At 49.4% G+C, this 27,960-nt stretch overlaps 1 protein-coding gene across 1 annotated transcript; it reads left to right on the top strand.

Moving 5' to 3' along the window:
* The first annotated feature begins 9 nt into the window (after positions 1 to 9).
* On the top strand, positions 10 to 27,960 carry TIMM44 (translocase of inner mitochondrial membrane 44). Its single transcript, XM_081177884.1, has 13 exons — positions 10 to 142; positions 2,181 to 2,285; positions 2,970 to 3,140; positions 5,140 to 5,220; positions 6,002 to 6,151; positions 10,799 to 10,938; positions 13,292 to 13,377; positions 14,269 to 14,361; positions 17,179 to 17,303; positions 20,287 to 20,337; positions 23,512 to 23,601; positions 25,238 to 25,348; positions 27,096 to 27,960. Exons 1-13 carry the CDS (start codon positions 113 to 115, stop codon positions 27,213 to 27,215), a joined length of 1,353 nt encoding a protein of 450 aa, XP_081034010.1. The 5' UTR covers positions 10 to 112; the 3' UTR covers positions 27,216 to 27,960.

Below are 27,960 nucleotides of genomic sequence, written 5' to 3'. Positions count from 1 at the left end.
TCCGCGCCTGCGCGCCGGCTGCTCTCGGCGACGCCCGGCGCTTTCAACCCCTGACGTCATCGGGAGGCGCCGGCGGGAAGGTCGACCCGCGCCTTCCCTCCCTCTTGGAAAGATGGCGGCGGCCGCGCTGTGGGGTTGCCGGGTAAGCGGGGACGGAGCGCGTTCCTGTGTGTCTTGGGAGGGGGGGCTCCCCAAGTTCCTTCCCCCAACCCCCCCGAGCCAAGGCCTGGTAATTTGACTCGAGCCCCATTTCGAAGGAAAGCGTGCCCCTGAGCACGTGCAGAGGGCCCTACCGTCCCTGCTGCCGAGGAGAGAGAGGCTCGGGTACCGCGAGGAAGGAGGTGGTCCCCTGCGCATGTGCAGAGGGGATCCCCTGCTCGTTGGACGCACAGCCCCATAGCCCCTGAGCACGTGCAGAGCTCCCTACCGTCCCTGCTGCCGAGGAGAGAGAGGCTGGGTCACCGCGAGGAGGACGGTGGTGCCACTGCGCATGTGCAGAGGGGATCCCCTGCTCGTTGGACGCACAGCCCCATAGCCCCTGAGCACGTGCAGAGCGCCCTACCGTCCCTGCTGCCGAGGAGAGAGAGGTTCGGGCACAGCGAGGAAGGAGGTGGTCCCCTGCGCATGTGCAGAGGGGATCCCCTGCTCGTTGGACGCACAGCCCCATAGCCCCTGAGCACGTGCAGAGCGCCCTACCGTCCCTGCTGCCGAGGAGAGAGAGGCTCGGGCACAGCGAGGAAGGAGGTGGTCCCCTGCGCATGTGCGGAGGGGATCCCCTGCTCGTTTGACGCACAGCCCCATAGCCCCTGAGCACGTGCAGAGCGCCCTACCGTCCCTGCTGCCGAGGAGAGAGAGGCTGGGTCACCGCGAGGAGGGCGGTGGTGACACTGCGCATGTGCAGAGGGGATCCCCTGCTCGTTGGACGCACAGCCCCATAGCCCCTGAGCACGTGCAGAGCGCCCTACCGTCCCTGCTGCCGAGGAGAGAGAGGCTCAGGCACTGCAAGGAAGGAGGTGGCGCCCCTGTCAACTTTTCCCTTTTCTTGCGAGGAATCCTATTCGGAATAAGGAGATTTCCCTTAAAAAAGGGGGAAACGTTGACAGCTATGCTCCTTGCTGCTTCGTCCCGCATGCTTGCTTGACTCACAACCCCATAGCCCCTGAGCACGTGCAGAGTACTCCCATCCATGTGCAGAGTACCTATCATTCCTTTTGCCGAATACTTCCATATTAAAAAGTAATACTGGTCTGTGTTATTTAAAACATATTAGGAAGAGCATCCCATTGAGCGTGTTCAGAGTGCGTTTTTAAAAATAAAAAAAGGACACGCACCCATCCAGTGTTAAAGATGAGAACTCTTCCCCCCCCCCCCCATAGTTTTAATGTTTTTTTAAATCTCTTGTTGGAAGCCGCCCAGAGTGGCTGGGGAAACCCAGCCAGACGGGCAAGGTATAAGTAATAAATTATTATTATTGTTGTTGTTGTTGGGCAGAGTATAAGTAATAAATTATTATTGTTGTTGAGCAGGGTATAAGTAATTATTATTATTAGTAGTAATAAATTATTATTATTATTGTTGTTGGGCAGAGTATAAGTAATAAATTATTATTGTTGTTGAGCAGGGTATAAGTACCGTATTTTTCGCTCTATAACACGCACCCGACCATAACACGCACATAGTTTTTAGAGGAGGAAAATCCGTAGGCATGCCACCCGTAGGCATTCCCTCCATAACACGCACAGACATTTCCCCTTACTTTTTAGGAGGAAAAAAGTGAGTGTTATGGTGCAAAGTAGATAAATAGGTACCGCTCCGGCAGGAAGGTAAACGGCATTTCCGTGCGCTGCTCTGGTTCGCCAGATGCGGCTTAGTCCTGCTGGCCACATGACCCGGAAGCTGTATGCCGGCTCCCTCGGCCAATAAAGCGAGCCAATTATTATTATAAAGCGAGCCAATTGTTGTTGTTGTTGTTGTTGTTGTTTTATTGGAGGTGCAGACAAATGCAGCCCCAGCACCTCTTCCTTTAAAAAAATAACTACTGGGTCTCATGTGGCTGATTGTTTCTGCTAGGGAAAGGTAATGAGGTTTGGAGGCTTGGCCTCTTTGCTATAACTGTTTTGCAAGCAGAGGGAGGGGGGTTTGCACTATTAAACAAGAGCACCTTATCTTTCTCCTCCTAGAAATGCCTTTTAAATGTATGGCTTGTATCCGGACGAAGCTCAGGCCTCTGGAACCATGCTTTCCTCGTGCATCAAACTGGCAGGCCTGCGTTGGAGCTGTACCAGGTATGCTTTGCAAACCAAACCTTTTTGTGCATAATTGGAGTGGAGGCAGTTGCTGAGAGTTAGGCATTGCAGAGGAAGAACTGCCAGGCTGGGAGGGAGGGAGGGATAGCCATGTTCAAATATATAAAAGGATGTCACATAGAGGAGGGAGAAAGGTTGTTTTCTGCTGCTCCAGAGAAGCGGACACGGAGCAATGGATCCAAACTACAAGAAAGAAGATTCCACCTAAACATTAGGAAGAACTTCCTGACAGTAAGAGCTGTTTGACAGTGGAATTTGCTGCCAAGGAGTGTGGTGGCGTCTCCTGCTTTGGAGGTCTTTAAGCAGAGGCTTGACAACCATATGTCAGGAGTGCTCTGATGGTGTTTCCTGCTTGGCAGGGGGTTGGACTCGATGGCCCTTGTGGTCTCTTCCAACTCTATGATTCTATGAGGGAGGAACCCTCCCCTGAGAGCAATAAATAAATACTCTGGCAGCATCTCTCTAGGTTTTTAAACAATGGATCTTTCCTACCTGGATATTGGACCTAGGAGCTGTTGCATGCAAGACAGACGCTCTGCAATTGAGCTATGGCCCTTCCCTTTAGAAAAAAAGTAAGATCCCAGACCTCGTGGTTCTGAATAAAAGGGCCAATTTGAAAAGGAAGTTGCTTTATACTGTTAACGCCAGAAACCTTCTCTTTAGGCTCGATGTTCCTCCTCCGGGGGCCGGAAAGGTTTTATCTCTGGCTTTGTGGAGAACATTAAGCAGGAGCTGGCCAAAAACAAGGAGATGAAGGAAAGCATTAAAAGGTTCAGAGATGAAGCGAAGAAGTTGGAAGAGTCGGAGGCCCTGCAGGAAGCGAGGCGGAAATACGTGAGTTTGTTTCCTTCATGCAGTTGAGACTTGCTTTCTCTGATGCGTTCCTCTTCCTGGGAGTTGCAGACCAGAGCAAAAGAGAAGGGCTGGAATTGAGGAGCAAGATGGGGAAACTGCCCCTTCCGAAGTGCCCAGCAATGATGTGAGTTGTTGCCCAGTGACACTGGGGGGGGGGGGAGGGCAGGTTTAAAGCCCTTGCTTTAAGAGGCAACCTTCCCCCCGATTGCAAAAGATAGGAGCTGGTGTCTCTGTTTGGAAGAGGCATTCTCATATGAGAAAGGGGCTTGCATCTTAGAGCAGGGATCAGGGAGCCTGTTGCTCTTTTGACATTGCAGTTGGACTTCAGCTCCCAGCAGTCTCAGCGGTCAGCCTGGCCAGTGGTCAGGGAAGAGGGTGGGAGTTGTGTAGTCCAGGGACACATCTTGTTGTTGTTGTTGCTTAGTCGTGTCCCGCTCTTTGTGACCCCCTGGACCAGAGCATGCCAGGCACTCCTGTCTTCCACTGCCTCCCGCAGTTTGGTCAAACTCAGGCTGGTAGCTTCGAGAACACTGTCCCACCATCTCGTCCTCTGTCGTCCCCTTCTCCTTGTGCCCTCCATCTTTCCCAACATCAGGGTCTTTTCCAGGGAGTCTTCTCTTCTCCTGAGGTGGCCAAAGTCTTGGAGCTTCAGCTTCAGGATCTGTCCTTCCAGTGAGCACTCAGGGCTGATTTCCTTCAGAATGGAGAGGTTGGATCTTCTTGCAGTCCATGGGACTCTCAAGAGTCTCCTCCAGCACCAGAATTCAAACGCATCCATTCTTTGGCAATCAGCCTTCTTGATGGTCCAGCTCTCACTTCCATACATCACTACTGGGAAAACCAGAGCTTTAACTATACGGACCTTTGTTGGCAAGGTGATGTCTCTACATTTTAAGTACACAGGGACACATGGGCTGCGTCAATAATATGTAGCAGCTGAAATGGTCACAGTGCTCTACATGAATTTTCTTGGGAGTCCAGACACTACACATTAGCTGTTTTTATAATCTTTCAGCGTGTTAATTCCTGTATTGCGTTGGGCTCACCCAAAGTCCTGCTTAAGTCCACAGGGAGCCAGGGGTTTCCTGGTTAGCAGTACAGCTTTCTAGTGGCTCAGCTCCACAGGCGCTTCTGATTGATAGGAGAGAAAGGCATTGTTTCAAAGTAATGTCTCCTACCACACTTAGGGGCTTATATTAGAGTTGACGGATCTTAGCTCAGCCTTGTAAATTGGCCTGTACTATTGCGTCCAAGGGACGCGGGTGGCGCTGTGGGTTAAAACACAGAGCCTAGGACTTGCCGATCAGAAGGTCGGTGGTTCGAATCCCCGCAATGACGGGGTGAGCTCCCGTTGCTTGGTCTCTGCTCCTGCCAACCTAGCAGTTCGAAAGCATGTCAAAGTGCAAGTAGATAAATAGGTACCGCTCTGGCGGGAAGGTAAACGCCGTTTCCGTGCGCTGCTCTGGTTCGCCAGAAGCGGCTTAGTCCTGCTGGCCACATGACCCAGAAGCTGTACGCCGACTCCCTCAGCCAGTAAAGCGAGATGAGCACCGCAACGCCAGAGTCGGTCACGACTGGACCTAATGGTCAGGGGTCCCTTCACCTTTACTATTGCATCCAGCGAAATGCAGTCTTTGTTTACGACAGGGAAGATTTCTAAGTCCTCATTGTTTTGTTTGCGTAGAAATAAATAAATTGCATCCAGCCTTTCTGACACATTGGGGCTCAGGACAGCTAGCAGCAAAACAGTGTGAATACAATCAAATGACTAAAAGACAATGATTCAAAGTAAACAAAATGCAAAGTAAATAACAACAACATAAAAAGGAGACAGGGAAGACATCCATCCCCATTGGTCGTTACAAGAACATACAATGTAATCCCCCGTAACAGACACAGGATGCTTTGGTAAAATAATAATAGACGATAATAAGAGGGAGAATTTGATTTCCTTCTGTTGTCTTGCCTTCCGCTGCAGAAAACAATAGAGTCTGAGACAGTCAAGACCTCTGAAGTCCTTAAAAAGAAATTTGGAGAAATCACGGACACTGTCAAAGACGTAAGTATGTGCTGCTGTAATACTCAGGTCAAACTGTTTCACTTGTGGCCATTCTTTTCAGTTCACCCGGGGGGGGGGGGGTACGGAAATTGTTCGCTTTTGTTGGTGCTCGATTGTCACTGGCAGATCTGTGAAGAATCTGTGCTTCCGGAATTACTTACTGTATTTTTCGCCCTATAGGACGCAACTTTCCCCCCTACAAAAACGAAGGGGAAATGTGTGTGCATCCTATGGGGTGAATGCAGGCTTTTGCTGAAGCCTGGAGAGCGAGAGGGGTCGGTGCGCACCAGGCTTCTGGAAGCTATCCGCAAGCCGTGGGAGCCCAGCGCGAAGTCTGCATCCTGAAGCCTCGGGCGGCCCAGGCTTCGCGCAGCTCTCGGCAAGCCGTGGGAGAGCTGCGCGACTTCGGGCAGATATCCGCAAGCCTGGGGAGACCGGCGCGACTTCCCGCCGGGCTCCCTAGGCTTCCGGATAGCAGCCTGTTCTGGGGGCTGGGGTCAGGGGAAGCTTGGGCTTGGGGGGGGGGAAATAATTTTTTTTCTTTATTCCCCCCCCCAAAAAAAACCACCTAGGTGCGCCCTATGGGCCGGTGCGCCCTATGGGGCAAAAAATACGGTACCTGTCTTGTGTACCAGTGGCGCATTGGTATACAGAAGATGGAAAATTATATTTGGGAGCTCACCACTAGTACGGTGAAGGCTGTTGTTTGATGGGGCTCGTGCCCCTCTGTTCCCCTCTTTGGGCATGCCTCGTCAAAGGCCTTCTTCCCCTTTGGCTGCAGAGCTTTGACGAAGTCAGTAAGAGCGATATCGGCCGGAAGATAAAGGAAGGTATGGAAGAAGCCACCAAAACTGCGAAGCAGTCTGCGGAATCGGTCACCCGAGGAGGAGAGAAGCTGGGACGGACGGCAGCGTTCAAGGCCATTTCCCAGGTACGCTGGTGCTCTGCCTGTGGCAGGCTGCTGCCTTACTCCCAAGTAAGGCCATCTATAACCTGGTGTTAACAGATACCCTCGCTTAGTACATGGGTAATGTGACTGCCAATTAGGTGTGCTGTAAGATACCGTATTTTTCACTCTATAAGACGTACCTTTTCCCTCCTAAAAAGTAAGGGGAAATGTGTGTCCGTCTTATGGAGCGAATGCAGGCTGCACAGCAATCCCTCTTGCTGTTCTGGCTTCAGGGATAGCTGCGCAAAGCTTCTTCAACAACATTTGATTCAGAATATCTTGTTTTCCTCCTCTAAAAACTAGATGCGTCTTTTGGAGCGAAAAATACAGTAAATTGCTCCCTGCATTCACACAGCAGGCCGTTTTTTAGGCAGGTTCTGCTTTAATTTTCATTTTCATTTCAAAGAACCCTGCGGGGAGGGGGACAGAATCAGCAGCGGCCTCAGCCCCATTCCCTCCACCCCCCAAAAAAATATCCACTCTGTATGGGGGCATTCATCTAGGTGAAGAGGCCCAATGAGGCCTGAGTTACTTACTTACTTAGAATCATAGAATCATAGAATCATAGAATGATAGAGTTGGAAGAGACCACAAGGGCCATCGAGTCCAACCCCCTGCCAAGCAGGAAACACCATCAGAGCACTCCTGACATGGCTGTCAAGCCTCTGCTTAAAGACCTCCAAAGTAGGAGACTCCACCACACTCCTTGGCAGCAAATTCCACTGTCGAACAGCTCTTACGGTCAGGAAGTTCTTCCTAATGTTTAGGTGGAATCTTCTTTCTTGTAGTTTGGATCCATTGCTCCGTGTCCGCTTCTCTGGAGCAGCAGAAAACAACCTTTCTCCCTCCTCTATGTGACATCCTTTTATATATTTGAACATGGCTATCATATCACCCCTTAACCTCCTCTTCCCCAGGCTAAACATGCCCAGCTCCCTTAGCCGTTCCTCATAAGGCATCGTTTCCAGGCCTTTGACCATTTTGGTTGCCCTCCTCTGGACACGTTCCAGTTGGTCAGTGTCCTTCTTGAATTGTGGTGCCCAGAACTTACTTACTTATTTACTTACTTACTTACTTATTTCCCGCCCATCTGGCTGGGTTTCCCCAGCCACTCTGGGCAGCTCTCTCAGAATATTAAAAACACGATAAAACTTCCCTAAACTGGGCTGCCTTCAGACGTCTGTCCCTAAACTTGGAGCCTGCAGACTTGCTCCTGGAATAATAATGGCTTCCAACAGAGTATAAAAAATACGATAAAGCATCAAACATTAAAACCTTCCCTAAACAGGGTTGCCTTCAGGTGTCTTCTAAAAGTCAGACAGTTGTTTATTTCCTTGACATCTGATGGGACGGTGTTCCACAGTGAGGTTGCCACCACCGAGAAGGCCCTCTGCCTGGTTCCCTGTAACCTCACCTCCCGCAGGGAGGGAACTACCATAAGACCCTCGGAGCGGGACCTCAGTGTCCTGGCTAGATGATGGGGGTGGAGATGCTTCTTCAGGTACAGGGCCTGGGCCGTTTAGGGCTTTAAAGGTCAGTACCAACACTGTAAATTGGGCTCTGAAACGTACTGGGAGCCCAATTTACAGACTTAAGGTTATATTATGAAGCTGCAGCCTTCTGCTGGATGAAAGATTGGTTGCTTTTAGAGAACACAGATGTCCTAGATCTGGAAGGGTTTAACAATTCGTTAGGATGGCATGCATATTTGTGGTACGACAAGGTAAAGACTCACAAAATGTTTAAAAACCATATTGTCAGAAAAGCAATATTTATGGTCTGGACAAAATACAAAGACTTACTAGAAAGTAAGACCCCGAGGTGGCTATCACCAGTGGAGGCTAAGGCTCGAAAAAAACCCAATATGGAGGCCGGCTGGCTGAAATATGGGGAAATAGTAGAAAAGATTGGAGATAATTGGAGGTTACAGAGCTATGAAAAACTAAAGAATAAGGTGCAAGATTGGTTTCATTATGCTCAAATTCAAGAGGTGTTTAAGTTGGATAAAAAAACAGGATTCCAGGTGGAAAAATCGAAACTAGAGACAGAACTGTTAGAACCCAAGACTAAGTTATTATCAAGAATGTATAACTTGCTGCTTAAATGGAACACCCAGGATGAGACAGTTAAATCAGCCATGATAAAATGGGCTCAAGACATTGGGTACAACATTATGTTTGAAGACTGGGAAAGGTTATGGACCACCGGTATGAAATTTACGGCATGCAATGCCTTGAAAGAAAACATTATGAAAATGATATACAGGTGGTACATGACCCCAGTCAAGCTTGCTAAGATATACCATTTGTCTGATAACAAATGTTGGAAATGTAAGGAGGCTGAAGGGACATTCTTTCACCTATGGTGGACTTGTCCAAAAGTGAAGGCCTTCTGGGAAATGATTTACAATGAGTTAAAAAAGGTGTTTAAGTACACCTTTCCTAAGAAACCAGAGGCCTTTCTCTTGGGCATTGTCGGCCAAAAGGTGTTAAAGAAGGACAGAACGTTTTTTATGTATGCAACTACAGCAGCAAGAATCCTTATTGCAAAATATTGGAAGATTCAAGATTTACCCACACTGGAAGAGTGGCAAACGCAATTGATGGACTATATGGAATTGGCGGAGATGACTGCCAGGATCCGAGACTAGGGAGAAGAAGCAATGGAGGAGGACTGGATAAAATTTAAAGACTATTTGCAAAAATTTTATAAGTTATACGAATCATAAGAACCCGCATGATTTGGAAAGGTTAGCCCCAGCAATGAGAGTGGATGATATATGAAACTAAGGTATATTAATGAAAGGACCAATGTTTAAATGTTAAAACAACATTATATTTGTTTTTAGAGCAAATTAATTAAGTAATTTAAACTTAAAATGCAATTATCTGAAAGTACAAAAGAAACGTATGAAACAAGGTTATAATTTGCTGATATTTTTATTGTTGGGAATGCACGGTGAGGGAGATGTGGGGAAGTCCGATAGAAGATTGAAAAAAGCTTTGAAATAATTCATCTTTTCTTCTTCTCTTGTTGTTCTTGTTTCTATGTATTTCTGACTGTGTAATTCTATCTGGAAAAAATGCAATAAAAAATAATTTTTTTTAAAAAAAATGAAACGTACTGGGAGCCAACGAAGATCCTTTGGGACCGGTGTTATATGGTCCCGGCGGCCGCCTCAAGTCACCAGTCGTAGGTGCCGCATTCTGGATTAGTTGTAGAGTTAATTGTCCCCCTTGTTACAGAGAGGCTTGGCTGTCCTTCACCAGAGACAGTGCCTTCAGTTTCCCCCTGCAGAACGCTCTTTTAGCAGACATCACACAGAGGCATATTTGCTTTTTAGTGTTGGGCATCCCTGGAACATGTCTGAAATGTCCACCAGGGCTGCCACTCATTTTAATGTTTCCCCTGCTCTGCTTCCAGCGTTTTTTTCTACCTTTTCGTTTTTATTTTCCGGCACCCTGCCTTGATGTGAGGGATACAGCACAGTATGATGAGCAGGGGCAGATCAGCAGCTAGATCAGAGGCACTGGATTAAAAATAAATAAATGCAGATCTTAACATCGCTTGTAGAAGTTTTGTAAGGAGGATTTTATAAATTATTGTGAAAAGGATTAAGATTAGCTGGTGTAAGATTGGATTTATAGTAATAAGCATGGTACAGTCACACCAGGGACGCGGGTGGCGCTGTGGGTTAAACCACAGAGCCTAGGGCTTGCCAATCAGAAGGACGGCGGTTCGAATCCCCGCGGCGGGCTGAGCTCCCGTTGCTCGGTCCCTGGTCCTGCCAACCTAGCAGTTCGAAAGCACCTCAAAGTGCAAGTAGATAAATAGGTACCGCTCCTGCGGGAAGGTAAACGGCGTTTCCGTGCACTGCTCTGGTTCGCCAGAAGCAGCTTAGTCCTGCTGGCCACATGACCCGGAAGCTGTACGCCGGCTCCCTTGGCCAATAAAGCGAGATGAGCGCTGCAACCCCAGAGTCGGCCACAACTGGACCTAATGGTCAGGGGTCCCTTTACCTTCACCTTTACAGTCATACCTTGGGTTACAGACGCTTCAGGTTGCGTTTTTTCAGGTTACAGACGTGCCAAAACCCGGAAGTACTAGAACAGGTTACTTCCGGGTTTCGGCGACCGAGGCATGCGCAGAAGCGCTGAATCGCAACCTGCACATGCGCAGACGTGCCACTGCAGGTTGCGAACGCTGCGGGTTGCGAACGTGCCTCCAGCACGGATCTCATTCGCAACCCGAGCATCCGCTGAAATAAGCAAAATTAGAAAGAAATTTAGAAAACCATTATAAGGGGTTGAAGGAAGTCTTAGGCTGCGATAGCCAAATATTTGTTATGTGGTTTCGGAGTTGTTATGTTGGAAAATTTGTGCAAAAATTATTTAAACAGAAGAAGAAAAGAAATGCAGATCTATCTAATTTTTTTAAAGCCAGCCAAAGCAGAAAAGGGCTTTTTTCGGGCCGCTCAGTGAAACACCAGTCCGGTTGTGGTTGGGGGACGGGATGGACAAATGCACCCTCCAGGGTTGGGTTTGCCAGCTCAGGTGTTCTCTGTCCAGTTACTCCCAGAGTCTGCGGGACTCCTGCCCTCTCTGCTGTAACCGCCTCTTGCTCTTCCAGGGCGTGGAGACGGTCAAGAAAGAGATCGACGAGAGTGTCCTGGGCCAGACGGGGCCTTACAAGCGGCCGGAGAGGCTCCGGAAGCGGACCGAGTTTGCTGGCGAGAGGCTGAAGGAAGAGAGGGTATTTGAAGCCAACGAGTGAGTGATGGCTGGGAAGGGGGTGCGGTTTGTGGGGGTGTCTGGGTGCTGCCAGTTGCTTCCCTGAAGGCGGAAGCCTGGCAGCGTGCAGTAGAGCATGGGGGTCGATGGAGCCCGGGGGCAAGCTCTGGACCCTAGTATTGCTCTAACAGGGTCTTCGCTAGGAGCCCCTCTGTTACGGCTGCTGCTGGTTGTGGTAGGCAAGGCTGAAACAGATGGGCGGGGGCTGTTACCTGTTGAAGGAGCGTCTCCACCTCCATCGTTCTGCCTGGACGCTGAGGTCCAGCGCCGAGGGCCTTCTGGTGGTTCCCTCATTGCAAGAAGCAAAGCTACAGGGAACCAGGCAGAGGGCCTTCTCGGTGGTGGCGCCCGCCCTGTGGAACGCCCTCCCACCAGATGTCAGAGATAAACAACTACCTGACATTCAGAAGACATCTTAAGGCAGCCCTGTTCAGGGAAGTTTTTAATGTATGACAAATCAGTGTATTTTTGGTATTTGCGGAAGCCGCCCAGAGTGGCTGGGGAAACTCAGCCAGATGGGCGGGATACAAATAATAAATTATTATTATTGTTGTTGTTGTTGAAAGGCAGCTCCTCTCGGGGTGGGGAGAAGCTCAAGCGCTTTGCGTAGAGAAAGCCCCAGGTCCAGTCTCTGGCACTTCATTTATTTAATCTGAACACCGCCCCTATACCCTCGGGGCTCAGGTTCACAGCATAAAATCACAATATAAAAACACAAAATGCATATTCTGAACTTACACAGACCCTGCAATTGTCTAAGGGGCCCTTAGTCTAATGTTTACCAGCTCCATCTGGTACGTAGGCTGAGACCCTCCCTGCCTGCAGACTGTCTCGCCAGAGTGGTGCCTGCTCTGGTTATCTCCCGCTTGGACTACTGCCATGCGCTCTACGTGGGGCTGCCTTTGAAGGTGACCCGGAAACTGCAATTAATCCAGAATGCGGCAGCTAGACTGGTGACTGGGGGCGGCCGCCGAGACCACATAACACCAGTCTTGAAAGACCTACATTGGCTCCCAGTACGTTTCCGAGCACAATTCAAAGTGTTGGTGCTGACCTTGAAAGCCCTAAACGGCCTCGGTCCTGTATACCTGAAGGAGCGTCTCCACCCCCATCATTCTGCCCGGACGCTGAGGTCCAGCGCCGAGGGCCTTCTGGAGGTTCCCTCATTGCGAGAAGTGAGGTTACAGGGAACCAGGCAGAGGGCCTTCTCGGTAGTGGCGCCCGCCCTGTGGAACGCCCTTCCAGCAGATGTCAAAGCGATAAACAACTACCTGACATTCAGAAGACATCTTAAGGCAGGCCTGTTCAGGGAAGTTTTTAACGTGTGATATTTTAGTGTATTTTTGGTGTCTGTGGAAGCCACCCAGAGTGGCTGGGGAAGCCCAGCCAGATGGGCGGGGTATAAATAATAAATTATTATTATTATTATTATTATTATTATTATTATTATTATTATTATTACTGCTCCGTGTGCCACCTCCTTGAGAGGTTCGGAGGGTGGCAACACGAGAACAGGGCCTTTTATGTGGTGGCTCCCCGTCTGTGGAATTCCCTCCCCAGGGAGGCTCACATGGTGCCTTCATTATACTCTTTTAGGCACCAGGCAGAAACGTTCCTCTTTAACCAGGCTGATTGACATCCGATTCCCCTTTTAAAACGTTTTGGGGGTAAAGAAGGGATTGCTGAGTTGCTCTGTTTTGTTTGTTTTTTTGCTATGCACAATGTGCTTTCCCATTGTGCTTTTATGCTGCGAACCGCCCTAAGACCTGCAAGTGTAGGGCGGCATGGAAATTTAAAAATAATAAAAAATATTAGTTTTTTTTTTTACAGTTCTTTTTTTTTTCTTTTTAAATTTTTATTGATACAGCAAGAAAAGAAAAGAAAAAACACAAATACCAAATTACACAGAGGAATAACAATAGACACATAATTTTCTCAACAAACAATAAACCATATATTGGTCTTCACACTAAAGACCCAACCTCCCGTCTATTCCATATTTCGATTTCGTATTATTTGTTGCCAATACACACTTTTATCATAATTAAACTTTTTCTAAATAATATCTAATTTCTTATATCTGCCTTGCAACTATTACTGAAGTTCCTCGAATGCTGCAACAGAATTTAAACTACTATATCTATTTCTCAAATATTCTTTGAAAACCTCCCGTTTTGAAACAAAATCCCGTTTTGATTTATTCTTTAGTTTTTCTTATTACAGCCTTGTTACAGTTCTTATGCTGCATATAATATATGGCACATATATAACTGCCCAAAAATATTAATTTTTATTCCTCCCTCCCCTTCATTGGCTCCTCCTCTTCTCCCAGGGAGGCGATGGGCGTGGTTCTCCACAAGGACTCCAAATGGTACCAGCAGTGGAAGGAGTTCAAGGACAACAATGTGGTGTTCAACCGTAAGTGGCGCCTGCAGGGAGAGCTCCTCCCCACGGCTTCTCCCCTGCCTGGTCCTGTAAACGCAGGCTGAGTTAGGGAGGGCCCAGTGCTACGCGTGAGGCAGGCGAGTGTCTCCACCCCCATCGTCCAGCCCGGACACTGAGGTCCAGTTCCGAGGGCCTTCTGGCGGTTCCCTCACTGCAAGAAGTAAGGTTACAGGGAACCAGGCAGAGGGCCTTCTCAGTGGTGGCGCCCTCCCTGCGGGAAATTCCCTTATTCCAGCACCGCTTCCCGCTGCTATCCCGGATTGTTAGATATCCTGTAGACTGTCCCCGGGACAGGTAGGGCTGCTAATCCCTTATTTTCAAACCTGAAAGTTGACAGCTATGCCTCCATTGGCTCCCAGTACATTTCTGAGCACAATTCAAAGTGTTGGTGCTGACCTTGAAAGCCCTAAATGGCCCAGTATACCTGAAGGAGCGTCTCCACCCCCATCGTTCTGCCCAGACGCTGAGGTCCAGCTCCGAGGGCCTTCTGGCGGTTCCCTCCCTGCAAGAAGTGAAGCTACAGGGAACCAGGCAGAGGGCCTTCTCGGTGGTGGCGCCCGCCCCGTGGAACACCCTCCCATCAGATGTCAAGGAAATAAACAACTCTCTGACTTTTGGAACACGTCCGAAGGCAGCCCAGTTTAGGGAAGTTTTATCGTGTTTTTAATATTCTGTTGACAGCTGCCCAGAGTGGCTGGGGAAACTCCGCCAAATGGGCGGGAAGTAAGTAAGTAAGTAAGTAAGTAAGTAAGTAAGTAAGGCCTCTTCACCTGGAGGAATGCCCCCATGCAGAGTGGTTTTTTGGGGGTGTGTGTGGAGGGAATGGGGCTGAGGCCGATGCTGATTCTGTCCCCCTCCCCGCAGGGTTCTTTGAAATGAAAATGAAATACGACGAGAGCGACAATGCCATCATCCGGGCCTCGCGCGTTGTGACGGACAAGATGACAGACTTCATCGGTGAGTCTCTCTCCTTGCCTTTCCCCTTCAAGTGCTGCTGGCTGGCCCTATAGAGACGCTGGTGGCGCTGTGGTCTAAACCCCTGAGCCTCTTGGGCTTACCAATCAGAAAGTTGGCAGTTCGAATCCCTGCGACGAGGTGAGGTGAGCTCCCATTGCTCCGTCCCAGCTCCTGCCAACCAGCAGTTCGAAAGCAAGTAGATCAGTAGGTACCACTGTGGTGGGAAGGTAAAGGGCGTTTCCATGCTCTCTGGTTTCTGTCACAGTGTCCCGTTGTGCCAGAAGCGGTTTAGTCCTGCTGGTCATACGACCCGGAAAGCTGTCTGTGGACAAACGCCGGCTCCCTCGGCCTGAAAGCGAGATGAGCGCCACAACCCCATAGTCGCCTTTGACTGAACTTAACCGTCCAGGGGTCCTTTACCTTTTACCTTTGCCATCAGGTCTCCATATGGTTCACAAAGTAAAAGGCTCTCCACCCCCCTCTCTCTGCTCACAACTCCCTCTCTGACTAGAGTTGAAGCTCTGGGGCTGACTGGAGACCGGAGGGTGGGTGGAAAGGAGGCTGCGGCTGTTTCGCTACCCCACGTTTCAGCTACTAGACAGCGGGGAGGCTGAGCAGTGTAAACAAAGCCCCGCTGCACCTCCAGTCCCTTTGGGGCTTCCTCCGCCCTCACTGACGTCCTCTCCGGATTCCAGGAGGGTCTCCTCATGAGCCACAAGGACTCTCAAGCTCTCTCCCGCCATTTCCTGGTTCAAACCTATATATCTGTTTCCCAGTAATGCGCATATACATGGTTGACTGCTCATAAGTGTGTGGGGGGGTGCCTGTAGCGCGTTGTGGTTTAGAAGTTGAAGTGCTGTCTAGGCACCTGTAGGAAGAAGCCCACTTGGGTCTCTCTCTGGCTTCTTCCAGATGCAGCACACAGGATTTCTCCCCTCCATCCCATGGTCTTAAGGACTAACAGCTTGTTTTTTCACGGCATAGGGAAGCAAAGCTGAGAGTTTTGGGTCGCTGAGTGATTCTTCTGTTAGGATATAGTTCCGTTCCACCTTAGAAGGATCAGGCATGACTGTTGTGTGTCACACGCCTGCTTACTTCCAGCACAGTCTGCTGGGAACTTCCGTTTGTATATAGCTTTTGCTATCCGGTTGTTTGCTTGGACACGAAGGGAAGCAGACATGTTTCTTCCTTTGTTCCTGAACTATGCTGAATAAAGGTAAAGGGACCCCAGACCATTAGGTCCAGTTGTGACCGACTCTGGGGTTGCGGCGCTCATCTCGCTTTACTGGCCGAGGGAGCCGGCGTACAGCTTCCGGGTCACGTGTCCAGCATGACTAAGCCGCTTCTGGCGAACCAGAGCAGCGCACGGAAATGCCGTTTACCTTCCCACTGGACCGGTACCTATTTATCTACTTGCTTTTGAACTGCTAGGTTGGCAGGAGCAGGGACCGAGCAACGGGAGCTCACCCCGTCGCGGGGATTCGAACCGCCGACCTTCTGATCGGCAAGTCCTAGGCTCTGTGGTTTAGACCACTGCGCCACCCGCGTCCCTTATTGTGCTGAATAAACGCCTGTAAATAATGCTTACTCATGTCTCTGTCCACCACTTCCATTGTGAAGATTTATTCACACTGCTGATAAGAGTGTGCCAGGTCTCTACAGGTCCCTGAGGCTTGTGTCGCTGATTGATGCTGTTCTGAAAACCGGAGTTCGCCCGGCTGCCGGCCGGTGGCTGGAACCATCTGGGGGGGCCCTGTCAAATGCCCCCGTCTTCCTAGACACATCCCAACATCTTCACCCATCCTTTTGGCCCCACAAATAAGCCCTTGCTTAAAGTTGCAGATGACACCAAACTGGGAGGGGTGGCTAACACCCCAGAGGACAGGATCACACTTCAAAACGACCTTGACAGATTAGAGAACTGGGCCAAAACAAACAAGATGAATTTTAACAGGGAGAAATGTAAAGTATTGCACTTGGGCAAAAAAAAATGAGAGGCACAAATACAAGATGGGTGACACCTGGCTTGAGAGCAGTACATGTGAAAAGGATCTAGGAGTCTTGGTTGACCACAAACTTGACATGAGCCAACAGTGTGACGCGGCAGCTAAAAAAGCCAATGCAATTCTGGGCTGCATCAATAGGAGTATAGCATCTAGATCAAGGGAAGTAATAGTGCCACTGTATTCTGCTCTGGTCAGACCTCACCTGGAGTACTGTGTCCAGTTCTGGGCACCACAATTCAAGAAGGACACTGACAAACTGGAACGTGTCCAGAGGAGGGCAACCAAAATGGTCAAAGGCCTGGAAACGATGCCTTATGAGGAACGGCTAAGGGAGCTGGGCATGTTTAGCCTGGAGAAGAGGAGGTTAAGGGGTGATATGATAGCCGTGTTCAAATATATAAAAGGATGTCACATAGAGGAGGGAGAAAGGTTGTTTTCTGCTGCTCCAGAGAAGCGGACACGGAGCAATGGATCCAAACTACAAGAAAGAAGATTCCACCTAAACATTAGGAAGAACTTCCTGACAGTAAGAGCTGTTTGACAGTGGAATTTGCTGCCAAGGAGTGTGGTGGAGTCTCCTACTTTGGAGGTCTTTAAGCAGAGGCTTGACAACCATATGTCAGGAGTGCTCTGATGGTGTTTCCTGCTTGGCAGGGGGTTGGACTCGATGGCCCTTGTGGTCTCTTCCAACTCTATGATTCTATGATGTTGGATCCTCCAGAAGCCCTGGCCCTTTTTCTCACCCCCCCCCAACGTCACTCTGAATCCCCTCCAAATGCCAACCCTCTGTTGCCTCTGATTGTATCGTCAGGCGGGCTGTTCTCCAAGACTGAAATGTCGGGGGTCCTGACCGAGATCCTCCGCGTCGACCCAAACTTCGACAAGGACCGGTTCCTCAAGCAGTGCGAGGACGACATCATCCCCAACATCCTAGAGGCAGGTCTGGGGTGCGGGTGGGGAGAGACGGCTGGTGTGCGGGGTTGTCTTGTGTGCCTAAGCAGCGAGGGAGGGGTGGGTCGCTTAAAGGCGGCAATGTGGGAAGTGGCCCTGGCATCACGGCTGTTAAAGCAGAGAAATCCGAGGGCTCCCTTGGACAAAAACAAAGACACCAATCAGGATAACTCGGAGCGAAACAGCAGCCTGAAATGAAATGAAAATGTTTATTCGGCTTTACGCCCATCATAAAGCACAACACAACAAAACAAATCAAATAAAACAGTGGACTCGTACAAGCCACCGGTAACATAACACAATTCACAGCTCACAAGGACAGATATTAGCAATTCAAAAGAAAAATTTAAGATTAAGATTTAGGCACTACGCTAAAATCAATATCTGATGTCATTGTAGAAAATTCTTATAACTGTCAATAATCGGCTAACATTCCATTCCGTCTCTTGTACGAGAGGACGGCTGTTAGCAATTTAGCAACCTGTAGGGTAATATAAGGATCCACATCTTGAAGAACCCAGGCAAGCTGTAGGTCTACTGGTTTGTCAGCCATCGGCTGAATTATGGAGTTTAGTATACTAGCAGGAGCTGAACTGTACATAGGGCAGATAAACATGACATGCTGTAGAGATTCAGATGTTTTCATATCACAAGCACACATTGAAGGGACTTGGCCCTTAGTAAACAGCAGCCTGTAGGCTTGGCCTTTATTGGGTACTGTCGCGACAGGACTCCCACCCACAACAAGATGAAGCAAAATGGAAGTCCAGAACGAAAGAAGACCCCAACTTTTATTAGTTACAAATCCCCCAAACTACACCCCTATGACTACATCACAACTATGGCACAACCACATCACAAAAAGGAGGGGTTGAGGGAGGAGTTGTGGTGATAACCTGAGTATCTTGTCGCCTGGCTGGTTCCTCCTTTCCCCCCTCCCCATGAGTACTTTCCAGGTGACAGAGGGGAGTTTGCAGTTTCCTGCCCCCAGAGGGAAGAGCTGATCATTGTCCAGTCCATGCTGAATCCACTCCTATATGCAAGTTCTTGTGACCTTGATGGTCTTCTGTCTGGGACCATCAGGGTTGGCATAGCAACTGGGCAGGGCCTCAAGGGATGCTCAAGGGATTATGGCTGGCCTGTATCAAACCTTCCCCATTTTGTAGTCCTCCCTTCATGGAGTAAAATAAAAGTGGAACAGTGCAGATCCGATGTACAGTGGTGCCCCGCAAGACGAATGCCTCGCAAGACGGAAAACTCACTAGACGAAAGAGTTTTCCGTTTAGGAGGTGCTTCGCAAAACGAATTTCCTATGGGCTTGCTTCGCAAGACGACAATGTCTTGCAAGTTCCTGCTGGTTTTTTCCCCTCCCCCCCTTTTTCTAAGCCACTTATCAGCTGATTCGATCAGCAGATAAGCCACTAATAGCGCTAATCCGTCAATGGGCTTGCTTCGCAAGACGAAAAAACCGCTAGACGAAGAGAATCACAGAACGGATTCTTTTTGTCTTGCGAGGCACCACTGTATGGTTGATTTTCTGTGAATTTACAGCAGAAGCGTAGTGTGTGTTGTCAAGTTTGTACAAACTGAATGATTGGGGGGGGGGGTTTCCTGCGACACAGCAGAGAGAGAGAGAATCAATTGATGGCTTTCAGGAAGGTGTCCAAGTCCAGAGAAAGGAGGGATGGGGCAGGATCTTTCTCTATACATTTTTATTTATTTATTGAATTTATATGCCACCCTATACCCGGAGGTCTCGGGGCAGTTCAAAGGAACAAAAACAATCTCTGTCTGGAGTCAGGGCCCAGGAGCCAGAGGCTGGCTGGCTTTTCCCTGTCTTTCTGGCATCTATGCTCTCCTGCACTTACACAAGCACAGTAAAACAGCAAAAGCAAAACATAAAAAAACACACCTTAAGCTGAAAGTGCTGTCCCTGCCCAATGGAACTGATACATACGAGAAGGAAAGGGTCCCTTGCAAGGAATTAGAGGACAAGAGGGAATGGCAGGGGGTTGTACGTTTAGGCGTGTTTTTAATATTCTGTTGGGAGTCGCCTGGAGTGGCTGGGGAAGACCCAGCCAGATGGGCGGGGTATAAATAATAAATTATTATTGTTGTTGTTATTTATTTCTTACCGTATTTTTCGCTCCATAGGGCGCACCGGTCCATAGGGCGCACCTAGTTTTGGGAGGAGGAAAACAAGAAAAAATTATTCTGAATCCCAGAAGCCAGAACAGCAAGAGGGATTTGGCTTCTGGGATACCGTGTGGCTGTTCTGGCTTCTGGGACAACCGCGCCAAGCCTCTTCAGGGCAGCGGGATGAAGGCTCCCCCTGCCTGAAGAGGCTGCGCAGGGATAAGGCAGAAGCCAGGACAGGCACGTCACTGAAGGGGTGCTGCCCCTTCAGCGAAGCTGAAGAAGGAACAGAAGGAGACCCTTCTGTTCCTCCTCCGGCTTCCAGGTCAGGTGCGTCGCCGCAAAGCCAAGGAGTCTGCATTCGCTCCGTAGGACGCACACACATTTCCCCTTCATTTTTGGAGGGGAAAAAGTGCGTCCTATAGAGCGAAAAATACGGTATATTACTAGATGGCTCTTGGTTTCCCAACTCTGATTTTACGACCTTTATTAGAACTCGGATGCAAGGAAGAGAGTTTGGGGAGTTTTAGATTTAGGAATAATGCCTCGTACAGTGTCGGGTTCATTGGTCCATTTGACTCAATATTGTCTACCCAGACTGGCAGCAGCTCTCTGGGGTTGAGAGCAGAGCAGCATTCCTACCTCTACCTAGAGATGCTGGAGTGTGTGTGTGTGTGTGTTGAACCTGGGACCTCTGTATGCCAAGCAGCCCCTCTACTCCGAGCCTACAGCCCTTAGGCCCTTCGTGTGCTCTCCGTTGTCCTTCTGTTTGTCCCTCTGTGGTCGCAGCTCCTTGTGTGTGATGCTCTGTTACCTCTCCTCCTTTCTTTAGGCCATTATAACCGGAGACCTGGACATCCTCAAGGACTGGTGTTACGAGGCGGTGAGTGTTTGCCCCGGGAGATGGCATGGTTGGTCCTGGCGGGGTTCGTGGGTGGTGGCCATCTTTCCATCCTGACATTCAGGAGTGTCCCCCAAAACATTGCGAGGACATGAGAGCTCACACCTTGCTCGCACGCTTCCCAAAGGCTCCTGGCTAGCCTCTAAAAGAAGGTACCGTATTTTTCGCTCTATAAGACGTACCAGACCACAAGACTCACCTAGTTTTTGGAGGAGGAAAACAAGGAAAAAATTATTCTGAATCCCAGAAGCCAGAACAGCAAGAGGGAACGCTGCGCAGCGAAAGCAGCGATCCCGCTTGCTGTTCTGGCTTCTGGGATAGCTGCGCAGCCTGCACTCGCCCCATAAGACGCACACACATTTCCCCTTGCTTTTTAGGAGGGAAAAAGTGAGTCTTATAGAGCAAAAAATACGGCAGGTTGCCAGATTACATCCAGGGACGCTCTTTTTAAGTTCGTGTGCATGGGCAGTGGCGTAGCGTGGTGGCGGGCCCCCGGGGCAGTTGCCCCAGGTGCAGAATTGTCAGGGGCGCAAACATTCAACACCCGGCGCTGCCTCCATACAGCTGGGTTCCGTTGAAAACGGCTTCTCCATGTGAACCAGGGACGTCTTTTGGCAACAGAACAGCTCTTCTTACCTCTTGTCAAGGAATTCTACTCAATATTGATCCAGAGCAGAACTCTGACGTATAGCTAGCAGAGTTAAACTTAAAACATGTTGCGCATGATTCCCAAAAACAGACTAGAGGCAATTGTATTTCACCCAGCAGGGCGTTACTGCTACTGAAGGATAATAATAATAATAATAATAATAATAATAATAATAATAATAATAATAAAATAATATATTATTTATACCCCGCCCATCTGGCTGGGTTTCCCCAGCCACTCTGGGCAGCTTTCACAGAGACCTAAAATACACTAAGATGTCACACATTAAAAACTTCCCTGAACAGAGCTGCCTTCAGATGTCTTCTGAATGTCAGGTAGTTCTTTATCTCTTTGACATCTGATGGGAGGGTGTTCCACAGGGCGGGTGCCACCACCGAGAAGGCCCTCTGCCTGGTTCCCTGTAGCTTTGCTTCTCACAGTGAGGGAACAGCCAGAAGGCCCTCGGCGCTGGACCTCAGTGTCCGGGCGGAACGATGGGGGTGGAGACGCTCCTTCAGGTATACTGGGCCAAGGACCATAATGGTCACAAATCCAATACATTCAGGATTGGCCCTGTCCATAAGAAATTGGCCCAGTTGCAGCAGACTTAAACTTACAATAACTTATAATAAGACTGAAACCTTAACACTAAGCATACTATGTACAGAACACCACACCAGAAGGAGAAGAGATAGAAACAGAAAGTGAAACCCAGTCTCCTTCTGGCCTGACTCTTATAGTCAGCATGACCTTGACAGAAGAGGTAACAGAACCAGTTTAAACCAGCTGTACTCCGCTTCTCGGAAGGAATAACCCAAACATCACGAACCTTCTGCTTGTTTCTTTCACGCAGAAGCTTCCAGAACCCTCTTGAATTAAGTAGAATGGGAAAGATCAGATCAATACTTTCTGCACTAAGAAATGCAGAGCCGACAACCTCTGCAGCTGCGATCTGTGTGGCGCAGACACCATTAGGCTGTTAAATGTGCATGCGTACTCAGTCCATTTTCCTCCTACGCTGTCCCGGGCACTGGCAACCGAGGCTACACCACTGTACACAGGTCCCGCTGTCTTCCTGCTCAGTATGCGAAAATTCATATATCCGCACACAAGGAATTATGCCCAAACTTCACTATAAACACCGCAGAGTTAATTTGCTTTCTTCCGTGTTTTTCCTTGCTTGTTTCTGCCCTGCTGCTTGGTGGCACCCATTTTTGAGCAGAAACAATGGAAGGAGGGAGTGAGATCAGACAAATTGAGAGACCAGGAGAGACCCAGAAAATTACCGTATTTTTCGCTCCATAAGGCACATTTTCCCCCTCTTAAAAAGTAAGGGGAAATGTGTGTGCGTCTTATGGAGCGAATGCAGGGGGGAGGCAGGCAGGAAAAGCCCCAAGCTCCATGCGGCTCTTGGGGGCTTTTCCCCAGGAGGGAGAAGGGACTAACGCGGCCAGTCAGTCCCTTCTCCCTCCTCGTAGAAAAGCCCGCAGAAGCTGCACGCTCCTTAAAAGCTGTGAGGCTCCTGTGGGCTTTTGCGGGAGGTGGGGGAATTGCCATAGCTGCGCGCAGCCTCTCCCGGCTGGAAGCCAAGGAAGCCAAGACAGCCAGCAGAACGGATCTTTGCTCTTTGGGGCGGGGGGGGGGACCCGGGCTTCCCCCGGCAGCCCCGAGAAGCTCTGGGAGAAGCGGACAGGCTTTCCCCCCCTTGATTTCCCCCTCTAAAAACTAGGTGCGCCTTATGGAGCGAAAAATACGGTAGTTTCCCCTGTTGTCTCTCTTTTGTTGGTTGGCTGCAGTCATTGCAGGAAGAAACCATTGAGAAAGGGGGCAGATCTGGAAAAACCAGCTGCCTCCTTCCGGCCCTGGTGGCTGCTGGGCTGCTGCTGCTGCTTGTTCCACAGTGTTGAAAAACTGATATTGCCCAGCGATGGGCGATTGGGGGGCGGGAGAGACCCAAGTGCGCCGCCTTGAGGTCCTTGAAGGAAATGGTTATATATAGTCTCAGTCTCAGTCTCAGTCAGTTTTATTGCACATAGCCAAAGGCTGCCGCAATGTACACAGAATTATTTGACAATTAAAAGAAAATATACTGAATTGGTAAAAAAATACTTAAAACATTTATATTATTAAAACATTACATACTCTAAACAAAGCTATAAAAGTACCCCAATGTACAAATAAAAACATAAAACGATAAAATTCATAAGCTAAAATCATCACATGGTCACTAATGTTAAAAACAATATCAATTAATACAGTGTGCAATTTATACTCGGAGTTTGGTGACAAAGATAGAGCATAGCCTGAGGTAGATAGATAGGATCAAATAAATTCATCTCCTTTACAGTTAATGGCTACCTTGGCTACATAATTTGCTCTAATTTTCCTAGCAGCAGTTGCAAAGAGTGCTACCCGCCAGGTCACATACTTATCTGTGTCTGCAAGGAGATATAACGGGTTATATATATAAATATAATAAATAATACTATGGGAAAAACTTCTTTCAGACTTACAGTCAGCTGGCCCACCCGATTCAGCAAGCGAAAGTGATGGGGCTTCAGTTCCACTCCAGGATTTTGGACGTCGACAATGTAGACGTGAGTGCCTGCCCCCCTTTCTTGGCCTGGACTGGGACATCTGGCAGTCAAAGGGCCAGTGTGGTGTAGTGGTTAAGAGCGGAGGACTCGTAATCTGGTGAACTGGGTTCGATTCCTCGCTCCTCCACCTGCAGCTGCTGAGTGACCATGGGCTAGTCACACTTCTCTGAAGTCTCTCAGCCCCACTCACTTCACAGAGGGTTTGTTGTGGGGGAGGAAGGGAAAGGAGAATGTTAGCTGCTTTGAGACTCCTTTGAGGAGTGATAAAGCAGGATATCAAATCCAAACTCTTCTTCTTCTTTCGCTCCCTCCTGTCCAGTGGCAGAGTCTTGATAGCAGAGCCTGGAGAGGAGGAGAGCTGGAAGAGCGCAATAGCCTCGCAACTGCCTCATTAGGACGCTGGTGGCGCTGTGGTCTAAACCACTGAGCCTCTTGGGCTTGCCGATCCGAAGGTCGGCAGTTCAAATCCCCGCGACAGGGTGAGCTCCCATTGCTCTGTCCCAGCTCCTGCCAACCTAGCAGTTCGAAAGCACACTGGCACAAGTAGATAAATAGGCACCACTGCGGCAGGAAGGTAAACGGCGTTTCCATGCCCTCTGGTTTCCGTCCCATTGCACCAGAACTGGTTTAGTCCTGCTGGCCACATGACCCGGAAAGCTGTCTGTGGATAAACGCAGGCTCCCTCGGCCTGAAAGCGAGATGAGCGCCGCAACCCCATAGTCGCCTTTGACTGGACTTAACCATCCAGAGGTCCTTTTACCTATTAGGCCAACACCTACTGGGAACAGTTGCTTGCGCTGTATTGCCTTCTTTGAATAAAGAGCTAACTTCACTGACGCCATGGTTTTTTCTTAATCACTGAACTACACTTGGCTCATGGGACGTGGGTAGCGCTGTGGGTTAAACCACAGAGCCTAGGACTTGCTGATCAGAAGGTCGGCGGTTCAAATCCCCGCGATGGGGTGAGCTCCCGTTGCTCGGTCCCTGCTCCTGCCAACCTAGCAGTTCGAAAGCACCTCAAACTGCAAATAGATAAATAGGTACCACTCTGGCGGGAAGGTAAACAGCGTTTCAGTGCGCTGCTCTGGTTCGCCAGAAGCGGCTTAGTCCTGCTGGCCACACGACCCGGAAGCTGTACGCCGGCTCCCTCGGCCAATAAAGCGAGATGAGCGCCGCAACCCCAGAGTCGGCCACGACTGGACCTAATGGTCAGGGGTCCCTTTACCTTTACCTATATTTAGCTAAATATGTTAAGATAACCTAATTGGAAAAGCTTGCAAATAATAGATAGGCTTAGGATTTAAATATGTAAGCATAAGATTTAAGATGTTTAAAGTTACCGTAAATTAGAAAGAATGAAAGATGTTAGGTTTTTGAGAAAATCAATTTTGGAAAACTGTTAAAATGATATAGAATGAAATTCAGCCAAGGGGATTTGAGGAAGTCACTTAATAATGTTACCAAGATTTAAACAGGATGTATGTATGTTTGTGTGTGTGTGTGTATGTTTGTTTGTTTTGAATTTTTGAAAATTTATTTAAAAAATTGGAAGTAAAAAAAGAGCCTTGCGCTCTATCGACCGAGCTACCCAGCACCGCTATGGACTAGTAACTTGAAGTTTTTCTCCGCTTTGCAGCTCGCGATGGGCAAGATGATGGAGCAGGGACCCGTCTTGATCATCACTTTCCAAGCTCAGTTAGTCATGGTGATCAAAAACCAGAAAGGGGAAGTCGTGGAAGGAGACCCGGTGAGTAAAATTTGCCTTGCGCACTCAGGTCTTGTTCGCTGCCTTTATTTAACCTTCTGTTGTATCCAACCTGCTGGCCTAGGCTAGACAGACCTCTCCTGACAGACGGGTTCCCAAAGCAACTGTGATTACCGTACTTTCCCATGTATAAGGCTATGTTTTTTGCTTTAAAAAGCATGCTAATAAGTGGGGGTCGTCTTATACATGGACAGTTCATAGGGTGGACATTTGATTGGCTGCTGCCGCGGCTGTCAGCGGCTATTGTGCATGTTATTGGTTGCTGTGTCAGCGGGTGGTGTTGATTGGCTGACGGTCCGGCAGTTGGGCGGGCGACTGGCAGCTTCTGTTGGCGATGGGAGGTGGATTTTCTGACACATGCGGGTGAGCGATTTTTTGCAATCCCCCTACGAAAAGTTCTACAACTCTGGGCCATCTCCCCCCATTTTCTTAAATTTGAGTCCCCCGAAATAGTCTTATACATGGGTGTGTCTTATAGACGAAAAGGTACGGTATTATCAAATAGCAGGGTGCTGCCCATTAGGATTATAACCTCTTTACAACCTCATGTTCCTGCAGTTTAGTTAGATGAACTTTTGCCTAAAAACAAAGGAATTAACCATCATTTCCAAATCTTTTTTTTTGGGGGGGGGAAGGTCACCCCGAAATCAATGAACCAATTTTTGTATATGTAACCGTATTATGCAATGTGCATAGCATGCGTACAGGAAAAGGAGAGCTTGCAAGTTTTCTAATACCTGTACGGCGCTTTCCACATCGTACATCGCCTATTATTGCTTATATTAAACCGAGGTGGCGGTTTGTCTTTTGTTTCCGTTGCATTCGACGCAATGTTCCCGCCTCACTTGGATTGCGCATTCTGCACGCACCGATTACTTCTTGGGAATCCAGAGTAGGATGGCTCCTGCTTCCAGCAATTCTCTCAATACAGGTTTAGGAAGTCTCAGGCAGCTGCAAAAGTTCTAAACATTTCCATAAAGTTTTAAAAAATACTTATGAGTTATATGCATGGCGATTCTAGCTTTTCATTCCGGAGTGACTTTTTTCACAACTGAGAAGAACTACCGTATTTTTTGCTCTATAAGACGCACTTTTTCCCTTCTAAAAAGTAAGGGGAAATGTGTGTGTGTGTCTTATGGAGCGAATGCAGGCTGCGCGGCTAAGCCAGAAGCCAGAACAGGGAGAGGGAGGCTTCACGGGCTGTCCCAGAAGCCAGAACAGTGAGACGGAGCGCTGCGCAGCGCTCCATCTCGCTGTTCTAGCTTCGGGGTTAGCGGCGCAAAGCCTCCGCAGGGCAGTGGGGTGCCTTCATCCTGCTGCCCTCCGGAGGCTTCGCGGGCTGTCCCAGAAGCCTCCGCAGGGCACGGGGATGAAGGCTCCCTGTGCCCTGCAGAGGCTTCGCGCAAAGCTAGACCAGCTATCCCAGCAGCTATCCCAGAAGCCAGAACAACAAGAGGTTATCCCAGAAGCCAGATCGCTCTTGCTGTTCTGGCTTCTGGGATTCAGAATTCCCCCCCTTATTTCCTCCCCCCCAGACTAGGTGCGTCCTATCATCTGGTGCGTCCTATAGAGCGAAAAATACGGTAGTCCCTTTCCCAGTGTTTCTGATACAGGAAATTGTGTGTGTGGGGGGGGGGTGGTTTTGGGGGGAGGGAGTCAAAAAGTTATAACCCTAGTCCCCATGCCGCAATGTGAACTGGCCTTAACTCTGAACGTCCCCCCGTTGCAGGAGAAAGTTCTACGGATGCTTTACGTTTGGGCCCTCTGCAGAGACCCGGACGAGCTCAACCCTTACGCCGCCTGGAGACTGCTGGACATTTCTGCATCGAGCACTGAGCAGATCTTATGAGCTCGGCGTCTCCTCTGCCCGCCTCTGCCAGAACAGGGGAGCGGCGCCTCTTTCCTCGCACGGAGGCCGGACAGGAGGGCAACTCGGGTGTGGCGCCGCTTTGCCGGGGACGCGGGAGTGCCAACTCCAAGGCCGAAAGACTTGTGGGCCCCCCTGCCAGCAGTCGGGCATGGGGTGTTTCCTTGACACTGGAGCAGTGTGCCAAACTCTTGTTCTCGGGGCGGGCAAGCGAGGAAAGACCCCCGCTTTGGATTGCGGCGCTAAGGAGTCCGAGGTGCGCTTTGCCAAAGCAGCCCGGCTCGATGTCCCCATTCCCCCTGCGCTTCAGGCGGCAACCTGGCCTTCGCGGCGCCCACCCGGCAGCAGAACCAAAGAGGCGCTCGTTTGCCACGCCACCCTGTTTTTTGCAGGTGGATGTCAAAGGCCCGAACTACGGTTGCGGAGGAAGGGGAATGGCTCTATGGGGCGGGGGAAGGTCTTTCAGCTTGGGTAGCTGCTCCGGGGAATGGAGGGTCCTGTCGTCGTCCCCCCACAGTTGTCCTTCCGCTGCAAGCTTGGCACATGGAGCAGTTGGGAGGGGGCTGCAGCTGTGAGGGGTTGTGACGGCCCTCAGCCCCAAGACACACACACACACACACACACACACCCTGCCTGCCCCAAACACTCGGATTTGGCCTGATCTGGGCAAGTGGTATCATGGCAATAGATTCTTCTACCACCTCTGTAAATTAAATACGTATATCCA

The sequence above is a fragment of the Podarcis bocagei genome, assembly GCF_964188305.1.
Source record: "Podarcis bocagei genome assembly, chromosome: 18".
Lineage (NCBI taxonomy): Eukaryota > Metazoa > Chordata > Lepidosauria > Squamata > Lacertidae > Podarcis > Podarcis bocagei.
This window is presented reverse-complemented; position numbering and strand designations above follow the sequence as displayed.